The sequence below is a fragment of the Oncorhynchus masou genome, chromosome 19, assembly GCF_036934945.1.
Source record: "Oncorhynchus masou masou isolate Uvic2021 chromosome 19, UVic_Omas_1.1, whole genome shotgun sequence".
Classification (NCBI taxonomy): Eukaryota; Metazoa; Chordata; class Actinopteri; order Salmoniformes; family Salmonidae; genus Oncorhynchus; species Oncorhynchus masou.
In genome coordinates, this window is record NC_088230.1 from 7,539,740 (window position 1) to 7,559,389 (window position 19,650).

Genomic DNA, 19,650 nt, shown 5'->3' on the forward strand with positions numbered 1-19,650 from the left:
ACATATTTATTCTATCCAGTGGTGGAAAAGTACCCAACTGTCATACTTCAGTAAAAGTAAAGATATCTTTAATCGAAAATTACTCAAAAGTGAAAGTCACCCAGTAAAATACTACTTGAGTAAAAGTCTAAAAGTTTTTGGTTTAAAATAAATGTCATTTCTAAAATATACTTAAGTATCAAAAGTAAAAGTATAAATCATTTCTAATTCCTTATATAAAGCAAACCAGACAGCATAATTTAAAAAAGCATGCTCCAACACTCAGACATCATTTACAAACGAAGCCTGATGTTCTCTGAATAAGTGTGTGAATTAGGTAATTGTCCTGTCCTGCTAAACATTCAAAACATAACGAGCACTTTTGGGTGTCAGGGAAAAGGTATGGAGTAAAAAGTACATTTTCTTTAGGAATGTAGTGAAGTAAAAGTTGTCAAAAAATATAAATAGTAAAGTACATATACCCTAAAACACTACTTTAAGTAGAACTTAAGTATTTTTACCTAAGTACTTTACACCAAATGGTTGGCTACAGTAGCCTACAATGACAGATGCATATGTATCATTCGCCACATTTAATGTCAGTTTCATTGAGGACTTTTTCCCCACAACAGAAACACAAGAGGGGGAGTTCCATAACTTCCATTTTTTTTATGTACACTAGCACAAATCTCCTCTCAACCCTTGAGACCCAAGAACTGACCTTGAGTAAAACACTTCACTTCATTCAGGTTCTCCATAGAGAATTTGTCTAATGCGCTCTAGCGCGCCAAAAGTTTTCTAGTGCTATGTCGACAATATTTCTTAAACGCGCATCAAGTCCTAGCATTTAGCATGTTTTGTTGGAAATAAATAGGTGTCGCCTTAATGACAATTTTAAATTTTAAATGGAGGTCACAACATGCGCATGTGCTGCTTTGCCTCCCCACTCACGTGACTCAGCCAACAGTGACTCAGTTGCAGCGCTGTCGCAACAAACCACTTCGGCCCTCCCCACAACGCAAGTCACTTAATCATTCAGAGACAGTCTGACTCAATGCCGGATAGTCAGCAGGTCACAGTATATATATATATATATCTGCAAGAAAGACATTTGCTCTGCCACGGCGGAGGCAGGCCAAAAACCGGAGACCAATACATTTTCACCCGCGACATAGTTTGTAATGAAGACCAAATAGCAAAAAATACGCGGACATGGCAACCCTGCCGCAAGCAAGCAGTAAAAAGAGCCACATGACCTGTGTAGAAACAGAGATATTCGAAAAAGAGGAGAAAATAATCCCATCGACAATTGTCTATGAAACGTATAACGCTCCGCCCAGCACCGTCGACCAATTGCGTTCACGCTGTCATGCTGCGTCAAGGGGTTGCTAAACTAAACTAATCGTAACGCAAACTATTCTAAAAGTCAGGATATGAGAAACCTGACTGTTTTCGTCGAAAGTACGCAATGTTACGATTACAAAACTATACGATATTTCAGAGAATAAATTGCCCATCTCATATCTCATAAAATATTTGTAATATTGTACTTTTCTTTCACGTAATTTATTTTTGGGAGCAAGCGCCTAATTGACTCCGATAAGCACCTGTGCTAAAATCTCCCAGAATACACCGCTCGGCCCATTGACAACCCTTGGGCAGAGACACAAAAGTCGTTCATCGAATTCCCATCTCCTCAAAAGTGAATATCTCTGGTAGAAGGAAGTAGCCAGTTCGATAGCAACAGCGTCAGAATACCCGTATCCAGCAGAAATCAGATCTCTCTCGCGACTCCTCATAAATCGGGTGAAACGACCAACAAGTTGGTGGAAAATATAAATTAAAAATGTACTTAAAAGTTGTTTACGTTACATTAGTCCTTGCATTGGTAGCTGCAACAAGAGTTGCGAGCGCAGGTAAGTTTGCGACCTAGTAAAGCACAGCTTGTTTTTGCGCTCTCTGCATAAGAAAGCCTGCGAGCTAAGCGCTAGCTCGTATACATAAATGCGCGAGCCGTTTTGAATGCATATTTATGCCACTTTTCGTTCGAGTTGCCCCGAATGTGACAGCAAACTGTTTCTAAAAACGATTTGTGGGAATTATACGTGTTGTCAAGTTTGTTCGTTCTTAATGGTAAATGTGTAACGTTAGCCAGCTGAGCTAGCCCTCAAGTCTTTTTTCAGACTGCGAGCGACATAGCCAACGTGGGCTGCTTGATTTCGTCATAGCTGCTAACGTTAGCTTTTAGGACAACATTTACTGAAGTCAGCAACCCTGAAATAACAGGCACATATGTATTTGTTTAATAAGAGTTTTGATTATTGTCCCTTTGAACAACATAATTTAGAAGATGGGTGGTTAGTGAAATGGCCAGCTTATGTTGGCCAGATGGCCCTTGCTTGCCTGTCAGCCTTGCGTCACATTTTAATTTATATTGCGTTATTAATCTATAGCTATATTTGCAAAAAAAAATATCACAGGTCAAGCTACATAAGTCACACGGACAGAGGGGCAATACATTTTAATGTCCGTCATTGGGACAGCGGGTTTCTCAGTCCCTCTCTTCTTTCCATTAGTTACATGCACAGGTGTTTTAAATGTCATAAACCAACGTTGGAGATTGACATGACCAGGCTCACCTCGTAGGCATTCATCTACCAGAAATCATATCTAAGTAACTTTACTGCTCCCTGTGACTAACGTGCTTACAGTTGATGACTATCTAATGTTGTGGCTATTAAGTAAATATCTCCCTGGCAAGTCCAATTAGATCTATATCCAACAGTTGAGCTAATTCCCTCATTGGTGACAATTCTGGTCTATTACAACTAATCTTTGTATACACTTCTAATTACTTGTATGTTGATTGATGGTTCCCCTTTCAGATGATGGATGTGCTGAACTCGCTTGTGACACTTGTGTCGGTGACTGTCAATGGTTGAACTGCACATGTAAGTAGTACCTACCCGTTAAAGCTGGGTGATATGGACAAAAATCCATATTGTGATAAATTGCCTAAATTGATGTAATAACAAATGGAACGCTAAGTTTATAACATTAATGTGCACCACTTTTTTTTAAATACGCATTATCCTTTATACTGCTGCTACTAGTTTGATGGTTGTAGCCATCAATTGTCCCATTAACAATCACCCATAATAGGAAATGTATTTAATTTCAAGCTACACATTTCTCTAGTATAGTCTATGAACGATATCCACAAAATGCCTGCGGTAAGTGGTCGGTATGGCAGTGTCGATCATTTTCTACATTTGTGCGATATTGTAATCAAGAGGCATACATTTTGTCCCTAATGTGTAAGCCTTATAATTTCCTAGGCCATGTACTGTATTTTGGGTTTATGATCATTGAACTACCAGACAGTACCAGTACCAAAAGGATCAAGATTGAGCTATTTTGAGATGCAGGTAAAAAAGGAATTGGACGGGCCTCCCGAGTGGCGCAGTGGTCTAAGGCACTGCATTGCAGTTGCTAGCTGTGCCACTAGAGATCCTGTTTGGAGTCCAGGCTCACTCTCAGCCGGGCCACTACCGGGGGTCCCATGAGGTGGCACACAATTTGCCCAGGCTCGATCGGGTTAGGGAATGGTTTAGCCGGCAGGGATGTCCCATCGCACTCTAGCGTCTCCTGTGGCGGGCTGGGCGCGTGCATGCTGACATGGACGTCAGGTGTACGGTGTTTCCTCCGACACATTGGTGTGGCTGACTTCCAGGTTAAGCAGGCATTATGTCAGGAAGCATTAAGGCTTGGGTGGGTCGTGTTTCATGGGACGCATGACTTTCGACCTTCGCCTCTCCTGAGTCCATACGGGAGTTGCAGCGATGAGGCAAGACTGTAAATACCAATTGGATACCACTAAAAAAGAGGTAAAATACAAAAAGGAATTGGACAATGGGCAGGTTGCACAAGGCAGTGAACAGACACATTTGTGTCCTCTAAGTGTCAGCTTTGGACATTTGGCCTTAATCCCTTCCGCACCAGCCATTTTAGAGTAGAGAAATATATCATGATCTTTGGACAAGAACACTTTTCTACGTAGTAATCTCATTATGATAATGGGAGTGCCGGTCAGACATGAGAAATGTCTTGACTATGCAGGGTAGTGTGCGTATGGGATCTCCAATGGAGATGTTTGTTTTTAGGCTTCGGTCTTTGCTTTGGTCGATTGTGTGATATATTAAGCTCCTATAGGCCTGAGTCATACAGTATGCAGTATAACAGTCTTTATATAGCCAGCCTATTGCTTTGAGGTTGTTCCCTGCTGCTCTGACTGACTCAACCAAACTCTCCTCTCCCACCAACTCTACTCTCACAGTTTGCCTGTTACTGTGGCATTGTAGTCCAAGCCACTGCTTTATTTGTTTGCCTGTGGATGTTATCAGCCCAGTAAATGGGATTTTCTAAGCCAAGCTCAGATCCTAGCCTATGAGCGCTACTAAATGATAACGGTGAACAGCTGTGTCATTCCCCTGTGTGTGTGATACTCGGAGGAACCCAGGCAAATCCGCTTGTTTTTTTTAAGAGGTTGAACCACTTAAGCTACCAAGGGTTGTGGGATGTTTTTATAAAGAGCCTCTGTCTGTCATGATTTGCATAATTAACACCAACATTGCAAACCAACTAGACAGTCCCCTAAAATACTGTCAGTTGTGGGTGTGGTAAGTTTGCTTATAGTCAAGGTTCCAGGCATACTAGCCTCCTTGATTACGTGGAATGAGGACTGAGCTGGATCTAGGCCCTCGGAGCTTGTCACTGTTTGAGAGAGTGAATGTATTTGGGATGCTTTCTGAAAGGCCTCTAGTAGGCCTGAGCAAGTATGACGCCGAACAATGGTGCATAACAGACTTCCGTGTGTTCTACTCGGACACACACTCTCCGTGTCACTGTGTGGACCTCGATGAAGCTTGTTCCAATCCCAGAGACAGGATAAGAAGACTGGTCGAATGTCAGGAAGATGACGAGAGGGAATGAAGGAATAGAGGAATGAGAAAATGTGTTAGGACTAGGCAGAGAAATAAAAATCTAGATGCTGGGAAAAGCAATCTACAGCGTTGGAAGCAACTGCTGTTGTCACTGCCGCCACTGTTGAAGAGAGGTTCTCAGCTTTCTGTAGGTATTTAGCTCTATCGCAGCTGTTTTGCAACCAAGATATGGCTTTGACATATGAAGCGTGGGAAATGCTCAACAGCAATTGAAAGTGCATAGGACTCATTGGGTAGTAGGCAACAACTGCAAAGTATTTTTCTTATTATTTATACTATTTTTAGGACATTGAATTTACTGTTGGATTCAAACATGGCTACCAGTAGCGGGTATTATGTCAACAGTTAGTGATCTAGCTAATGTGTTTGGAGTTTCCAATTCTCAGGAGGTGAATTCGCCCCAAATAAATTTGCCTGTGATATTAGTGCACATAAAGACATAGGCAAATTAATCTCTATTAAATACAATTTCTGTAGGCCTATTTTAACAGTAAAATATAACGATAATAGCCTAATTGTCAACCCAAAATAATACTAAGCTTTATGGAATTGTTTTAAGGTCACACCAAGGATAATTTTGTTATGCAATTTTTTTTTATTTTTAGAACCCTTTGAAGTATACAAAAAAACATGTTTTAATTGTTTTTGGCCTTACTGCTATTAGCCCATACAAATGCATTGAATGACAGATTCACTACATGGAACTACATAGTCCCCACCCCCAAAAATCTCTAGAAAGTTTGTTCTGAAGTGTCAATTCTATTTTAGGTCCCCACGAGTATAGAAGAACATAACATATGTCCCCGCATATTTGAGTATCAGATCTGGCTGTTCTTTGACATCCACTTGTGCTAGTGGTTGGTTTCTGTCTGTGTACAGAAGAGGTCAACCGAAAAACCGATTTAATAAGTAGATTTAAATAAAATATATATTTATTTATATATATATAATTACAATTACAACAATAATGAACTCTTATTTTAACTTAATATAATACATAAATAAAATAAAATTGGTCTCAAATAAATAATGAAACGTGTTCAATTTAGATTAAATAATGCAAAAACAAAGTGTTTGAGAAGAAAGTAAAAGTGCAAAATGTGCCATGTAAGAAAGCTAATGTTTAAGTTCCTTGCTCAGAACATGAGAACGTATGAAAGCTGGTGGTTCCTTTTAACAGGAGTCTTCAATATTCCCAGGTAAGAAGTTTTAGGTTGTAGTTATTATAGAAATTCTAAGACTATTTCTCTCCCTACCATTTGTATTTCATTTACCTTACCTTTGACTATTGGATGTTCTAATAGGTACTTTAGTATTGCCAGCCGAATCTCGGGAGTAGCCTTGAAGTCATAAACAGTGCGATGCTTAAACCATTGCGAAGAGCTGCTGGCAAACGCAGGAAAGTTCTGCTTGAATGAATGCTTACAAGCCTGCTGCTGCCTGCTACTGCTCAGTCAGACTGTGCTATCAAATATTGACTTAATTATAATATAATAACACACAGAAATACGAGCTTTAGGTCATTAATATGGTCAAATCTGGAAACTCATTTTGAAAACAAAACATTTATTCTTTCAGTGAAATACGGAACCATTCTGTATTTTATCTAATGGGTGGCATTCATAAGTCTAAATATTACTGTTACATTGCACAACCTTCGATGTTATGTCATATTTATGTAAAATCCTGGCAAATTAGTTTGCAACCAGCCAGGTGGCCCAAACTGACTCGGCGTGCAATGAAAGCAAGAGAAGTGACACATTTTCCCTAGTTTAATATTGCCTGCAACCTGGATTTCTTTTAACTAAATATGCAGGTTTAATAAAATATACTTCTGTGTATTGATTTTAAGAAAGGCATTGATGTTTATGGTTAGGTACATTCTTGCAACGATTGTGCTTTTTGCCCAAATGCACTTTTGTTAAATCAATGTTTTGTTAGAGAAAGGGCTCTTGACTCTGACAATGGAGCAACTCTCTCCTGCTTGCTTTATTAACCCCTTAGAGTTGATGAGCCCCTGCGGAAATGTAATAAGCATCATAACTTGAAATCGGCCCTAATTAATCGTCCATTCCGATTTTAAATCGGTCAACCTCTAATTTAGATGTCTACTCTTCAATCCCTTGCTTCATTCTAGCTAGTTAGTCTGGTTGCACATCTAACTATAGCTAGAGCATATCTCTATTACATTTACATTTACATTTAAGTCATTTAGCAGACGCTCTTATCCAGAGCGACTTACAAATTGGTGAATTCACCTTCTGACATCCAGTGGAACAGCCACTTTACAATAGTGCATCTAAATCATTAAGGGGGGGTGGTGAGAAGGATTACTTATCCTATCCTAGGTATTCCTTGAAGAGGTGGGGTTTCAGGTGTCTCCGGAAGGTGGTGATTGACTCCGCTGTCCTGGCGTCGTGAGGGAGTTTGTTCCACCATTGGGGGGCCAGAGCAGCGAACAGTTTTGACTGGGCTGAGCGGGAACTGTACTTCCTCAATGGTAGGGAGGCGAGCAGGCCAGAGGTGGATGAACGCAGTGCCCTTGCTTGGGTGTAGGGCCTGATCAGAGCCTGGAGGTACTGCGGTGCCGTTCCCCTCACAGCTCCGTAGGCAAGCACCATGGTCTTGTAGCGGATGCGAGCTTCAACTGGAAGCCAGTGGAGAGAGCGGAGGAGCGGGGTGACGTGAGAGAACTTGGGAAGGTTGAACACCAGACGGGCTGCGGCGTTCTGGATGAGTTGTAGGGGTTTAATGGCACAGGCAGGGAGCCCAGCCAGCAGCGAGTTGCAGTAATCCAGACGGGAGATGACAAGTGCCTGGATTAGGACCTGCGCCGCTTCCTGTGTGAGGCAGGGTCGTACTCTGCGGATGTTGTAGAGCATGAACCTACAGGAACGGGCCACCGCCATGATGTTGGTTGAGAACGACAGGGTGTTGTCCAGGATCACGCCAAGGTTCTTAGCGCTCTGGGAGGAGGACACAATGGAGTTGTCAACCGTGATGGCGAGATCATGGAACGGGCAGTCCTTCCCCGGGAGGAAGAGCAGCTCCGTCTTGCCGAGGTTCAGCTTGAGGTGGTGATCCGTCATCCACACTGATATGTCTGCCAGACATGCAGAGATGCGATTCGCCACCTGGTCATCAGAAGGGGGAAAGGAGAAGATTAATTGTGTGTCGTCTGCATAGCAATGATAGGAGAGACCATGTGAGGTTATGACAGAGCCAAGTGACTTGGTGTATAGCGAGAATAGGAGAGGGCCTAGAACAGAGCCCTGGGGGACACCAGTGGTGAGAGCGCGTGGCGAGGAGACAGATTCTCGCCACGCCACCTGGTAGGAGCGACCTGTCAGGTAGGACGCAATCCAAGCGTGGGCCGCGCCGGAGATGCCCAACTCGGAGAGGGTGGAGAGCAGGATCTGATGGTTCACAGTATCGAAGGCAGCCGATAGGTCTAGAAGGATGAGAGCAGAGGAGAGAGAGTTAGCTTTAGCAGTGCGGAGTTTTTGCTCTAGCAGTGGATAGTTTTTGGCTCTATAGAATCATTTAATAAGATTTTCAATGGTTAGCTAGGATATCCTGTCAGTCAGCTAACCATTTACAGTAACAGCAGTTTATTAATCACGTCAATACACAGTAAATCTAATGCAGAAATTGGGAACTCCTACTGTGGTATTGTATGGACAGCTATTAATTGATAAAAGATTCCTAGAATGGAGTTATAAGGGTGACCAGAACCTTTTAAAGTACAGGTAGTGTTGGCTGTGCACTTGACCACATATAACCCCACCCACATTTGATGTTTTTCTTTGTTTTTTCTTAGGAAAAATAAACTGGCAGTTTTCACTAAATAAATTATCAAATTACACGGATCGTAATCTTACATCAGGAATCTTGATTTCATGATGTCCATGAAGAAGGCTAATTATCTTGACTGTCATAACCTAGACACCAAAATGGTCTGTCAATCCTCGTGAGATACATGAATTCCTGCACTTTAGCTGTTTTAAAATTGTGTGCAGTATCACACAAGCTCTTTAACAGATCTTTCCTCAATCAGCTGATGTTGTGCGATAATGTCACCACATAACTAAACAGCTACACATTTACATTTGAGTCATTTAGCAGACACTCTTATCCAGAGCAATGTTTTTCGTACTGGCCCTCCGTGGGAATCGAACCTACAATCCTACAATCCAGCGCCATGCTCTACCAACTGAGCCACACAGTACCAACCCATGAAACACACATCAAACTATTATTTGTAATTATTGAAGTGACAGTATTGATTTGTGTAATTAATCATATTAAAGTTCCTCTTTCTGTTTTGAAGCATTGGTATTTGCAATCGCATATTATTTTGGATATCTGTGCCCTTGAACACTGTTTTCACATCGTAACCTAGGGAAATATGAAATATTATTGTTACTGGTGTGAAATGGCTAGCTAGCTTCTTAGCGGGGTGCGTGCTAATAGTGTTTCAATCTTTGACGTCACTCTGAGACCTTGAAGTAGTTTCCCTTGCTCTGCAGAGGCCGTGGCTTTTGTGGAGCGATAGGTAACGATGCGTCGAGGGTGTCAGTTGTTGTGTGCAGAGGGTCCCTGGTTCGAGCCCAGGTAGGGGCGAGGAGAGGGACGGAAACAAAACTGTTGAATTAGGTTACAGTAAACTTCCCGATCTCTATACAGAGTCCAGCAGCAATATCCAGGAATTTCACAGGATCAATGTCAATGTGTAATTCAATTGTTAAATGCTTAGTATATGATATAACAAACAGTATCATACATCTAAGGAAAGGTAGTGCTTTGTCACATGATTTGACAAAAATGGGAACTCAAAGCATAGGTTTTTGATTAAACTCATGTGTTCCCCTTTTTATATCTTAATGTATTTACATGAGGGAAAAAAAGGCAAATGTATTATTGACTTTGAAACGGCGCCAAACAGTTGTCCTCTACAAGAAATTCTCACTCGTACCCTAGTTTTATAGAAAGATCCACTTAAGTAAAAATACTTTAATGTTCATTTTAGGGATATCTATACTTTAGTGCTTTATATTTTTGACAATTTTACTTCACTACATTCCTAATGAAAACAATGTATGTTTTAATCTGTACAATTTTGACACAAATACTTGTTACATTTCAAATGCTTAGCAGAAATTCAAATTCATGTGTCTGGTATGCTAAATATAAGGGATGTATAATTATTTATACTTTTTACTTTTGATACTTTAGTAGTATTTTACTGGGTGACTCACTGTTCCTTGTAAATTTTTATAAGGGTACGGTGTCTACTTCTACTCAAGTATGAAAATAGGTTATTTTCCCATTTAAGTTCCTGTCTCTGCTCGGATCTGATTTATTTGTATCAGTTTTTTTTGTTGCAAATGACAGTTACCATGACTACCACCTCAAAATGTTAAGGAACAGTGACAGGAAATGAGTGTGGTATCTGTGTGCTACATCCGTGTGAATGCGCACATCTTATATCTTGTACAGGGTCACCTGTACAACTGAGTGTGGAGATATAGAAAGAATCCGATTTGGGTTCTTAGTAGCGATGGGGGAAAATATTAGATTTTTTGTTGTTGAATATATTGTATTGTTTTGACACTTGCAATATTATTTTAGCCCTAGTCTGCTGTACCTGCACCAAAACTCCAGTATTTTCCCTTCATAGCCTGTTCTAATTTTTTTTTTTTTACGTAGGGAGCCTATTTGTTTTCAGCACTTCTATTTCCATGTCTGATCAAAATACATTTTCTCATGGCTCTCGTCACTCTGCAGCAATATTTTTAGATCACTGAATCACAATGTAATCACAGTATCGAATCGCAATACACACAGAATCGTGAGAATTGCAATACATATTGAATCGGCACTGAAGTATTGTGACTATATTGTCTCGGAAGGTCCCTGGCAATTCCCAGCCTTAGCTCTTAGTGGCTGTGTGTGTGTGGCTCCTCTCAGCAGCCACAACGACATAGACAAAATCCTATAGCACTCTGTCACACACCAGAACAAACAACTTTCACCACTACTCCAGTCACTCTTAAACACACACACCCGAACTAACATCTCTAACCACACAGTAGGTCTTAACTAATGCTTCTCACAATTCCCCAGCAGATCGCCTATTAGATATGAACTCAGCAAATCTGAAAGCTCACAGACTTACTATGGAGGTGGCAGTTCTAAAGTACACTACAGACCCAGCTCACTGTGGTGAGTTTTTCAAACCCACTGTTATTATCAGATTTGTCTTTGATTTAGGGATTTCATGTGAACAATGCATTGCCGTCAGAGTGACACCATTTTGTTCTGAAGGCTGTATTTTAATGCCGCAGAGCGACGTGTCAGCTGGTTTAGCTCATTGGTCTTAAATGTCTTGATGTAAGAAAAACGGAAGGCGCACTTACGCGTCGGTATTATGAGCCTTAAGGGTTTCTCCTCTAACAAGCGTCCTCTCTGCTCTCACTGGATGCCCCTAGCATGTCATAATCCTTCTGGAATGTGTGAGTGAGTTCCATCTTTCACAGCTGCCTGTGAGGTAACGGACCCTTCTACCCCCCTCGGCCAATAGAATGTCTGCTGGATACACTGATAGTAGTGGGGTCACAGACACTTTGCAAGGGTAGTGGCAACACTCCACGTACAGAAAAGGAAGGGTATAAGAGATCACCAAGGTTTATGTTCGTGTCAATGTTTTGCTATGAGCAGCAGCAAGTCAACTTAGCCTAATTGTCTTCACTGTTTTTTATAGTGAGGCCAGACCAGATTGGTCATATGAGGCTCTGTGTCAAAACAGAGGTGAATATCAGACACACTTTTTTTCAGCAGAGAGCTGTCATACATTTTGTGTTTTCCAGTTTTGGCTGTGGTTGTTGTGCATGATGTCACAGAATAGTAAGTATAGCCCTACCTAACTTTTTACTATATGATAAGTGTGGTGAAAATCAATGTCTTGTTAAAGGACCCTTGACTCTGACAATGGAACAACTCTCTCCTGCTCGCTTTAGTAACCCCTTAGAGTTGCTGGGCCCCTGCGGAAATGTAATTAGCATCATAAAAAAATCCCCATCAAAATCTTGACAGTTTAAGCTGCCGATATGTTTTTTTGGGCTGCCTCTCAATCCACCACATCCGCCGATGTCGCTCTTCTGCATCTGTGGTGAAAGGTGGCAGAGCTAGATGAAAACGTCTGTCGTGTTCTAAAATTTGAAAACGAACAGCTGAATGATCCATGGTATGAATCTTTTTTTGGGGGGGTTGTTTTAAGACTCTCTTAGGGATTAAATGAAGACTAACAGAGTTAGTCAGTGTCACTTCTCGTAGCTGATGTCCAGAGCAAGGGGTTTTGCTCAGAGGCTAGGATTTCTGGTCCTTTGCAGTCTCTTCCTGTACCTCCACACTCATCTCACTTTTTTCTCACACATGCACACCCTAAAGGGCCCTTGACTCTGACAATGGAACAGTAATCAGTAATGGAAAGATCATGCATTGGGAGGGGGAACGGGCTTTGACTCAGGACTTTCCAGGAAGGAGGAGGACTGGGAGAAGGAACACACTGTAGACTCCTGAGCTGACAAAACCATTTAATTAACATCTCACCTTGTGCTAATTCATTTGACTGAAAACAAAGGTGGTCCTTGTGTTTTTAAACTGCTCGTGTTCCATGGGGTGTCAGGATTAGTGTAAGGAATCTTTTGGAAATGATCACATGAATATATTTTCTTATCTTTGTTTCCTGTAGAGCACACGATCACATCTTTTTATTTGTGCTTTTCTTTTATCCCCCTGTTCAGTTAGAGAAACTCCAACTGTCTCCAATGTTTCCTGTGTCAACATCACGTCCATAAATAGTCTGAACATGACCGTGGGCAAGTGCTCTAATGAAACCTGCTCAGGTAAGGACTAATACCATCACCTGGTTCAATTAAAGGCCTCTCCAGAGGGATTAGATGTTGTCATGTTAACAAAGTGAGTCACTGGAATGACAAGTCTACCTTCAACAGTAAGTGACTGATCTAGGTATATGTAGAGATTCTATATATTTGTTCTGTGGTCTTAGTTGCTTTGTCTCAACACTCTAAAATGCTTCCCTTCTTTCCTAATTCCTTTTGTCCCTGCCATTCCCCACTCCATGGCTCCTTCCTCCCATCCCTCATCCTTCCACTGGTCCAAAAGGATTAAATGGGTGAAAGCTATTTAAATTAATTCACCCTATTACATTCACCAATCTAGCCCTGTCAGATCACAAGGGGAGGCACGAAGGAAAGGGAAGGAATCATTTTGGGACTTTTCAGACAAAGACACCGCCATAACCTGTCGATCTCCTTCTTTCCTGCTTTTTACCCTGTCTATCTCATGGTGTCCGTCGCTTCAATGGGATCTCCACCTGTTGCTACTACAGTTGTAACTGACATCCCTGCCCCACCCACAATCTCCCACTCTCCTACCACTGCTGCTCCAGTTACCCATATGGCCAGCAATGCAACTAACAGCAGCACCACTGAGCCTGAGCCCACCCCAGGTAACCAGCCCAAACCAGCATCTCGTCTGCTTCCCTCAAATCGTTGTATGTTTGCTATGTGACTTGATTCTTGTGAGGGAGTTTTTGTATGTCAAATTTAAATATGGTGAAATGGTCAACTGTTTTTGTATGTCTAGTATATGCATTTAGTGAAATGATACTAAACTGACATCTCACCGCTGGTTACAGCTGACCTGACCACTGCAGTACCAACTGCCCTGCCCGCCACTAACGGTACCGTTCCAGTCTCTGCCGCAACGCATGCTTCAAGTAAGTTCCCATGCCAGCCCAGCCTAGTATGAAATCAAGACCATTTTATTTATGGCTGCTTGTAGAGCACCAAGGATTCCATAGAAAAGTGTTACTGAATAAAAACTGGATTCCACCTGTGTATTATCAATATGGTTCTATATCCACTTAGCCCTGGCTAGAGGCTCATACAGTGAAATAACCAACTTCGCGCTCTCCCTCCTTGTGCAGACGTCAGTGTCACCACCGCATCACCTGTGGGGCCCTCTCCAGCGCCTCATAAGAATTCCACATTTGACGCAGCGAGCTTCATTGCAGGCATAGTGCTGGTCTTGGGCCTGCAGGCCGTGGTCTTCTTCCTCTACAAGTTCTGCAAGTCCAAGGACCGCAACTACCACACCCTCTGAAGAACCTACTTCCACCAACCACAATACCTACTCTGGGGCCCACTATGAACACCCAAACCCGAACCCCTGGCCATTGTGATTATCACAGTGTTTCCGATCAGTGTTTTTCCCAAAAGCCTAATGCCATTGCGGTGCCAACCTGTGGTTTAGGCCTGTAGCTTAAATACACACAAGGTTATAAACTGTACACACCCACAAGTGCGCCACATCTTTTACTGTACGTAGTTTGCTGCACATTTCTCACAACCTGGTGCAGCTGAAGTGAACTCCAGCGCAGTGGCATTTGAGCCTTCAACAGAGGATTACATCACTATGCAGTGAGTCATTGTGGCTATTCTCCTGTGTGCTGACTGGATGAAAAGCAGACTTGTTTACTGCTTCACTCCCCTGGCCCTTCATCTTAATGTTTTACCTGCCTGGCCTGTCATTAATAGACCCAATAGTAATTTATGTAAACTTTCAATTCTGCTGGTGTATAGTGGGGCTGCCACAGCGTTGGAGTACTAGCTTGTTCATGCACCTTGGTAACGCTTTGGAAACACTGTTTGATTGAGGTCCCCTCCCCCTTTCTTTTTTGGAACTAGATGACTGGATGATATAGCATAGCTTTTTTTCTTGTTTGTCATGGGACAGAACTGGGTAGGTGTTTTCACAACTCCTTTATGAAGAGTTTGTATTCATCTGATGGCAGAGATGCCTGGTAAAGTAAGAATAAAAGGAACTATAAGCAATGGTCCATCCTCTAAGCAGGGCCTTAGTGTGACCACTTTACTCACATATGTGTGTAAATATTTTGCTGTGTGAACTGGATTTTTAAAAATGTATTTAGGAGCACCAATGCACTTAGGAAAAATTATGATTCTAGCTTTATTACCTCAAATAATTAGCATTGTGCTATTACATTTCTTTGTGTGCCTACATTTTTCAACTTAGGTGCACACAAAAAAGTCAGCGTAGAGCCCTGCTTAAGTAGATGCCCCGTCTTAAGTGGAGGATGAGTTAGGCTCTCCTGGTGTTAAGACTCAGTGCTGTGTGTGCGTTTGGCAAACACTACACACTGCCAAAAGAGCAGCTCAATGCAATAAACCCAAGTCAACCCCTAATTTCTACAACCCCCCCCCCCACAAATCTTTACCGACTTCAGCCAAACAGATTGCAGTGATGAGTTGGACCACTAGACTGGAGATGACCCCTTGACCCACCACCTTCCTTTAACAGGAAGGAGATCACAATGAGCCAAGTCTTTAGGACACGGTTGAAGGGGTTGACAGATAAAATATTGTGGTAAATATATGGGAGTGATAAATCAATCAGAAGTATAAATTATTGAGTTGGAAGAAGATAAGACGGCATGCACCTTGATGCTGACAGTATTGGAAGCAAAGTGCCTTGAATGTTAAATGTCTGTTACTTAAAGTGGGGGGAATGGGGGAGATTTATGATGATGCTCCTCTTCCTCCTGGCTGAGGCTTGATTGTCGTGAAGTAAAAGCAATCTGGACACAGGACAGGAGCAGTATCGCTAGAACAGAAACACAGTTGGCCTCCGTTCCATTTTAATTCAGCCAACCCAGGTAGTAAACTGAAATTCCACATTTTCCTCATAGAAAATGATTGGGAGTGATTTACATTTCAGTTGACTTTATGAATTGAAATGGAATTGAGCCCAACCCTGAGAACCCTAGTATCCCAGCTGTACTGAAGAGCCTTTTATTATTGAAGAGTAGATAGATACAGTAGTTGCTCATCGTGGTTTTGGATGGATGAATGAATGAAGACCCATTAGGTTTAAATTGATTTAGAATGGCTTTGGTTGAAAAGTGACCCCTATGCAGACTGAATATATTTTGTTTCATTAAATGTAGGGCCTAAGTTCCACACAGCTCCCTAATGCTAGTTCCCCCTCATATTGTACACACACGTTCTAATGACCTGTGTTTTTGAAAATAGTAACGGTGGAAAGGCATTTATAGGTAACACTTGCATGAATGAGGGATACAGTATATTGAAAGCAGGTGCTTCCACACAGGTGTGGTTCCTTGGTTAAAAAAAGCGATTAACAGCTCATCATGATTAGGGTCATGTATTAAAAATGCCCAGTTGCCCATTATTTTGACTACCATTGCTAGGAAGAAGAGATCTCTGACTTTGATAGAGGGGTCTCAAAGGAGCATAGGAGGTTTAAACGGTGTCTCTCACAGGAGGTTGGTGACACCTTAATTGAGGAGGATGGGCTCGTAGTGGTTGGAGCGGAATCGGTATATAGTATCACATCTCAAACATGGTTTGATGCCATTCGCGCCGTTCCAGCCATTATTATTATGAGCTGTCCTCCCCAGGCAGTTATTTTAAGCTTAGTTAGTAAATTTATGTTTTCTGGAGTCATGCATAAATTGGATAGAGTTTTGAAAGTGTCAAATAACTGACTTAATAACTGGTCCCTGAACTTAAGTGACTTTTAATGTTGAGACATTGTCCTTTGCATTTTGGGAGTTTTCTTTTCTCCTATTGAGGCACTTTTTTTTTAAATTTTTTTTTAATGTAGTGCCAAGGAGATGAGATGGGTGTTGAACTACAGAAAAGCAGTGACTAAATTTCCCAAGTTTAGAGTGCAAACAGTATGGGTCTAGTTCTTTGATTTAGCTTGCTGCTAATAGTGTGACTTTGTCCCCTTTGTACATAGAGCTATCATGTCATTTAGTTGATTTACCTTAAAGGGTTGAACTTTCAATCCCGTAAAGGCAAGATTGAGTATTCTTTGAGTTTTTTTCAGTAGCATTCACTTGCAATGGCTTCTTTTTTTTCCTGCATTAATGCATGTCTAACAAATGGAAATGTAATATTTTCTGTTGAATTATGCTATTGGGGCTTCAGACACTTAAAAGAAAAAGAACCACTTGATTAATTTGTCAAACAATTTGGTAGAGAAGAGTATGCCTGAACAATGTGTTAATGTCGAAGTTCTCAGTCTTAGCATGGAAAATGGAGTGCGACACTGACGGTTTTATTTTGTACTTTTTGCCTTCCTGTTGCTGCCAAAAATGTATGAATGCTTGTGAGAACTCTTAGCTCAATATTTTCATAATTCTGCCCCCCCCCCCCAACTATGGCAAGTCAGATGTACAAATCTAGTTTTGCTTTGTCTGCATTCACAGTATGCTGAACATTAGGTCCTCTACTCTCACTCACACAAAGGAATGTTAATGGCCAAATGTCAGGTGAAGTTAACTGATACGCATTTGTGAATCCATAGAGCATTCTGAGTGTTACTTCACCATTATTTCTCCTTTTGCCATGGTCTTAAGGACAATGTGATTTAAACTGTCTGCATGCTGCAGGAACACACAATGTAGCAGTGAGTATTTTCTTTCAGTGTTTGTCACAGGACATTGCCGTACCCATAGCAACTGATACAAATATTCTGATCCATTTTGTTTTTTATTCAGCTCGGGCAAACTAAGTCACATGGCCCGGCCCCTCTCCATGCACCTTTTCAAGAAAAGTGCCTTACTCAGTTGAACATAAATTAAGACTTGTATTTTTGTCATAACTTGATAGTACACCCAGTAGATATTAAAGGGACTCCACACTTCCAGACCCCTTGTAAAGATTCAATCAAAGATGCTTTGAGTGGTGAGCGCAGCTTTAAATTTATTTGTTTTCTCAGTCACGCTCGACTTTGGGAGCTTAAACCAGACACAAGAATGGGTCAGCTGGCCAGATTCACAGGCATGTACAATTGTTGTTCCATGACTTGGCTACATTCCAACATGGAATTCAATTTACATTCTTGACCTGAGAATGTAGCTGTCTTTGGAACAATGGCACCCATTACTATTGTACATCTCAATCCCAGTTTGCTGATTACATGTCTATGGCTCTGGGGGCAGCCACCATTTTCTGTGTGAAGCTCTGAAGCTTATGTTTATAGAGCTTTAAAAATTGAGTTTTTGTTTGTTGCTTTCTAACAATGTCCATATGTCACCTTGATTTTAGTCCAGTTAAATAAGAGGTTCTAGGTCTTATGGAATGATTCTTCTGCGTTGCTCTCATGTGCACAAAGATGCAGATGAATATGTACAGTTGCTGTTATATTTAGCCATGATGCCTGCTACTCTGTTTTATGCTTGTTTTATATCCATTTAGCCTGGAACTTGATTTGCCTTGTTTTCTTTTATTAGTTTTGCCATTAGCTTGAAGATGTTAAATTCAATAAAGTTTGAATATTGTTGAACATGGACTTTGTGTATTTACTGTTGCTGCAACTTCTGATGTTTCATAGCAGGGAAATCTTATTCAGAATGCAGTGCAACATGCTGTAAATCACAAACCAAGACTACAATGGGCTCTACACTGTGAAACAGTTTGGTAACCAAGGCCTTGAGTTTGAACCTCTTATCAGTGGGACAAGGTGGCAGGTTGGCTCAGCAGCAGAAGTTACAGATTTCAGAGATTAGCTGCTGGACTAATAAGAAGTGCCAACTGCATTCGGTGCCCCAGAGTGAAGGTGTGGATGTCAGCGACAGTCAAACATAAACACAGATCACTCTTGGCTTGGCGGTCTAGCCGTGTGCTGGAGGGGTCAAGTTGCCCAAAACTCCTGTAGAGGCAACAGGTTTTTACTGATTTATTCTGCAGCATTGTCTCTCACATAGCCATGCACACCTGTCTTGTGCCTATCCAGGGTAGTAAGGGGCAAATCCTGGCCAGAAAAATACTGTTCTCTTTTACCCCTTCTCTCTATATCACTCCTCTACTTAGTGCTCTCACACACAACAGGATCTCTACCACTGGCTGTGTATGCAAACAGTGACCTTGATATGACTGACTTATTGACAGAGTTAAGGCTGCATTACCCATTAAGGAGCCATACTGGTACATTATATTGGACCAAAGGTGTCACTCACTCTTGCCCCACCCCCTCTCTTTCTCTCACACTCCTTTTTTTCCTCAAACATCCAGTTCAGTGTCCACTCAAACTAACATGATATTTGGTCAGTTCCCAGGGTCACAAGTCCTGCTTACTTAGCAGAAAATGCTATTGGGAGAGAAAGTGTGAATAAGTGCATGTGCATTTTTGAAGGTGTTTGTGTGTGCCTGCGCTGTCGCTGTGTTAAAGATCATTTATGCTTGATCCGTCAATGGGGTCGGGGGCTCCTTATGGACGATGTGAAGCAATTGTGGAGCCTCCAGAGGCCAAATTGAGCTCCATACCGCGTTGCCATGCACCTCCCAAATGTTGTAACAATGCAGATGGCTCCGTATAGCTCAGCATTGACAAGTTTGATTGGCGAGAGGTCCTGAATAAACAAACTCACTTCATTGACAACTTCACAACAGATCTGCGCTGCCCCGTCATCTACCAATGCATCGCCTTTTAGAGGGTTTCACTCTGTTCAGGAGCAGCACTCGAGGCTGGCATTCTTTTCCTTACAGGAAAGACGAGGTTTATTGGACACTGAATACTCTGTCCTTTCTAT

At 41.6% G+C, this 19,650-nt stretch overlaps 1 protein-coding gene across 3 annotated transcripts; it reads left to right on the forward strand.

The window, feature by feature from the left end:
* The first annotated feature begins 1,670 nt into the window (after nucleotides 1–1,670).
* On the forward strand, nucleotides 1,671–18,404 carry LOC135505749 (sialomucin core protein 24-like). Of its 3 annotated transcripts, XM_064924837.1 has the most exons (7): nucleotides 1,673–1,895; nucleotides 2,865–2,930; nucleotides 11,112–11,207; nucleotides 12,788–12,889; nucleotides 13,396–13,515; nucleotides 13,705–13,785; nucleotides 13,996–18,404. In XM_064924837.1, the coding sequence occupies exons 1-7, from the start codon at nucleotides 1,826–1,828 to the stop codon at nucleotides 14,169–14,171; spliced, it is 711 nt and encodes a 236-aa protein (XP_064780909.1). In that variant the 5' UTR covers nucleotides 1,673–1,825; the 3' UTR covers nucleotides 14,172–18,404. The 3 variants fall into 3 exon arrangements, with proteins under 3 accessions (XP_064780911.1, XP_064780909.1, XP_064780910.1); XM_064924839.1 differs by lacking the exon at nucleotides 13,396–13,515 and having other exon boundaries at nucleotides 1,671–1,895; XM_064924838.1 differs by lacking the exon at nucleotides 11,112–11,207 and having other exon boundaries at nucleotides 1,675–1,895.
* Nucleotides 18,405–19,650: the final 1,246 nt, after the last annotated feature.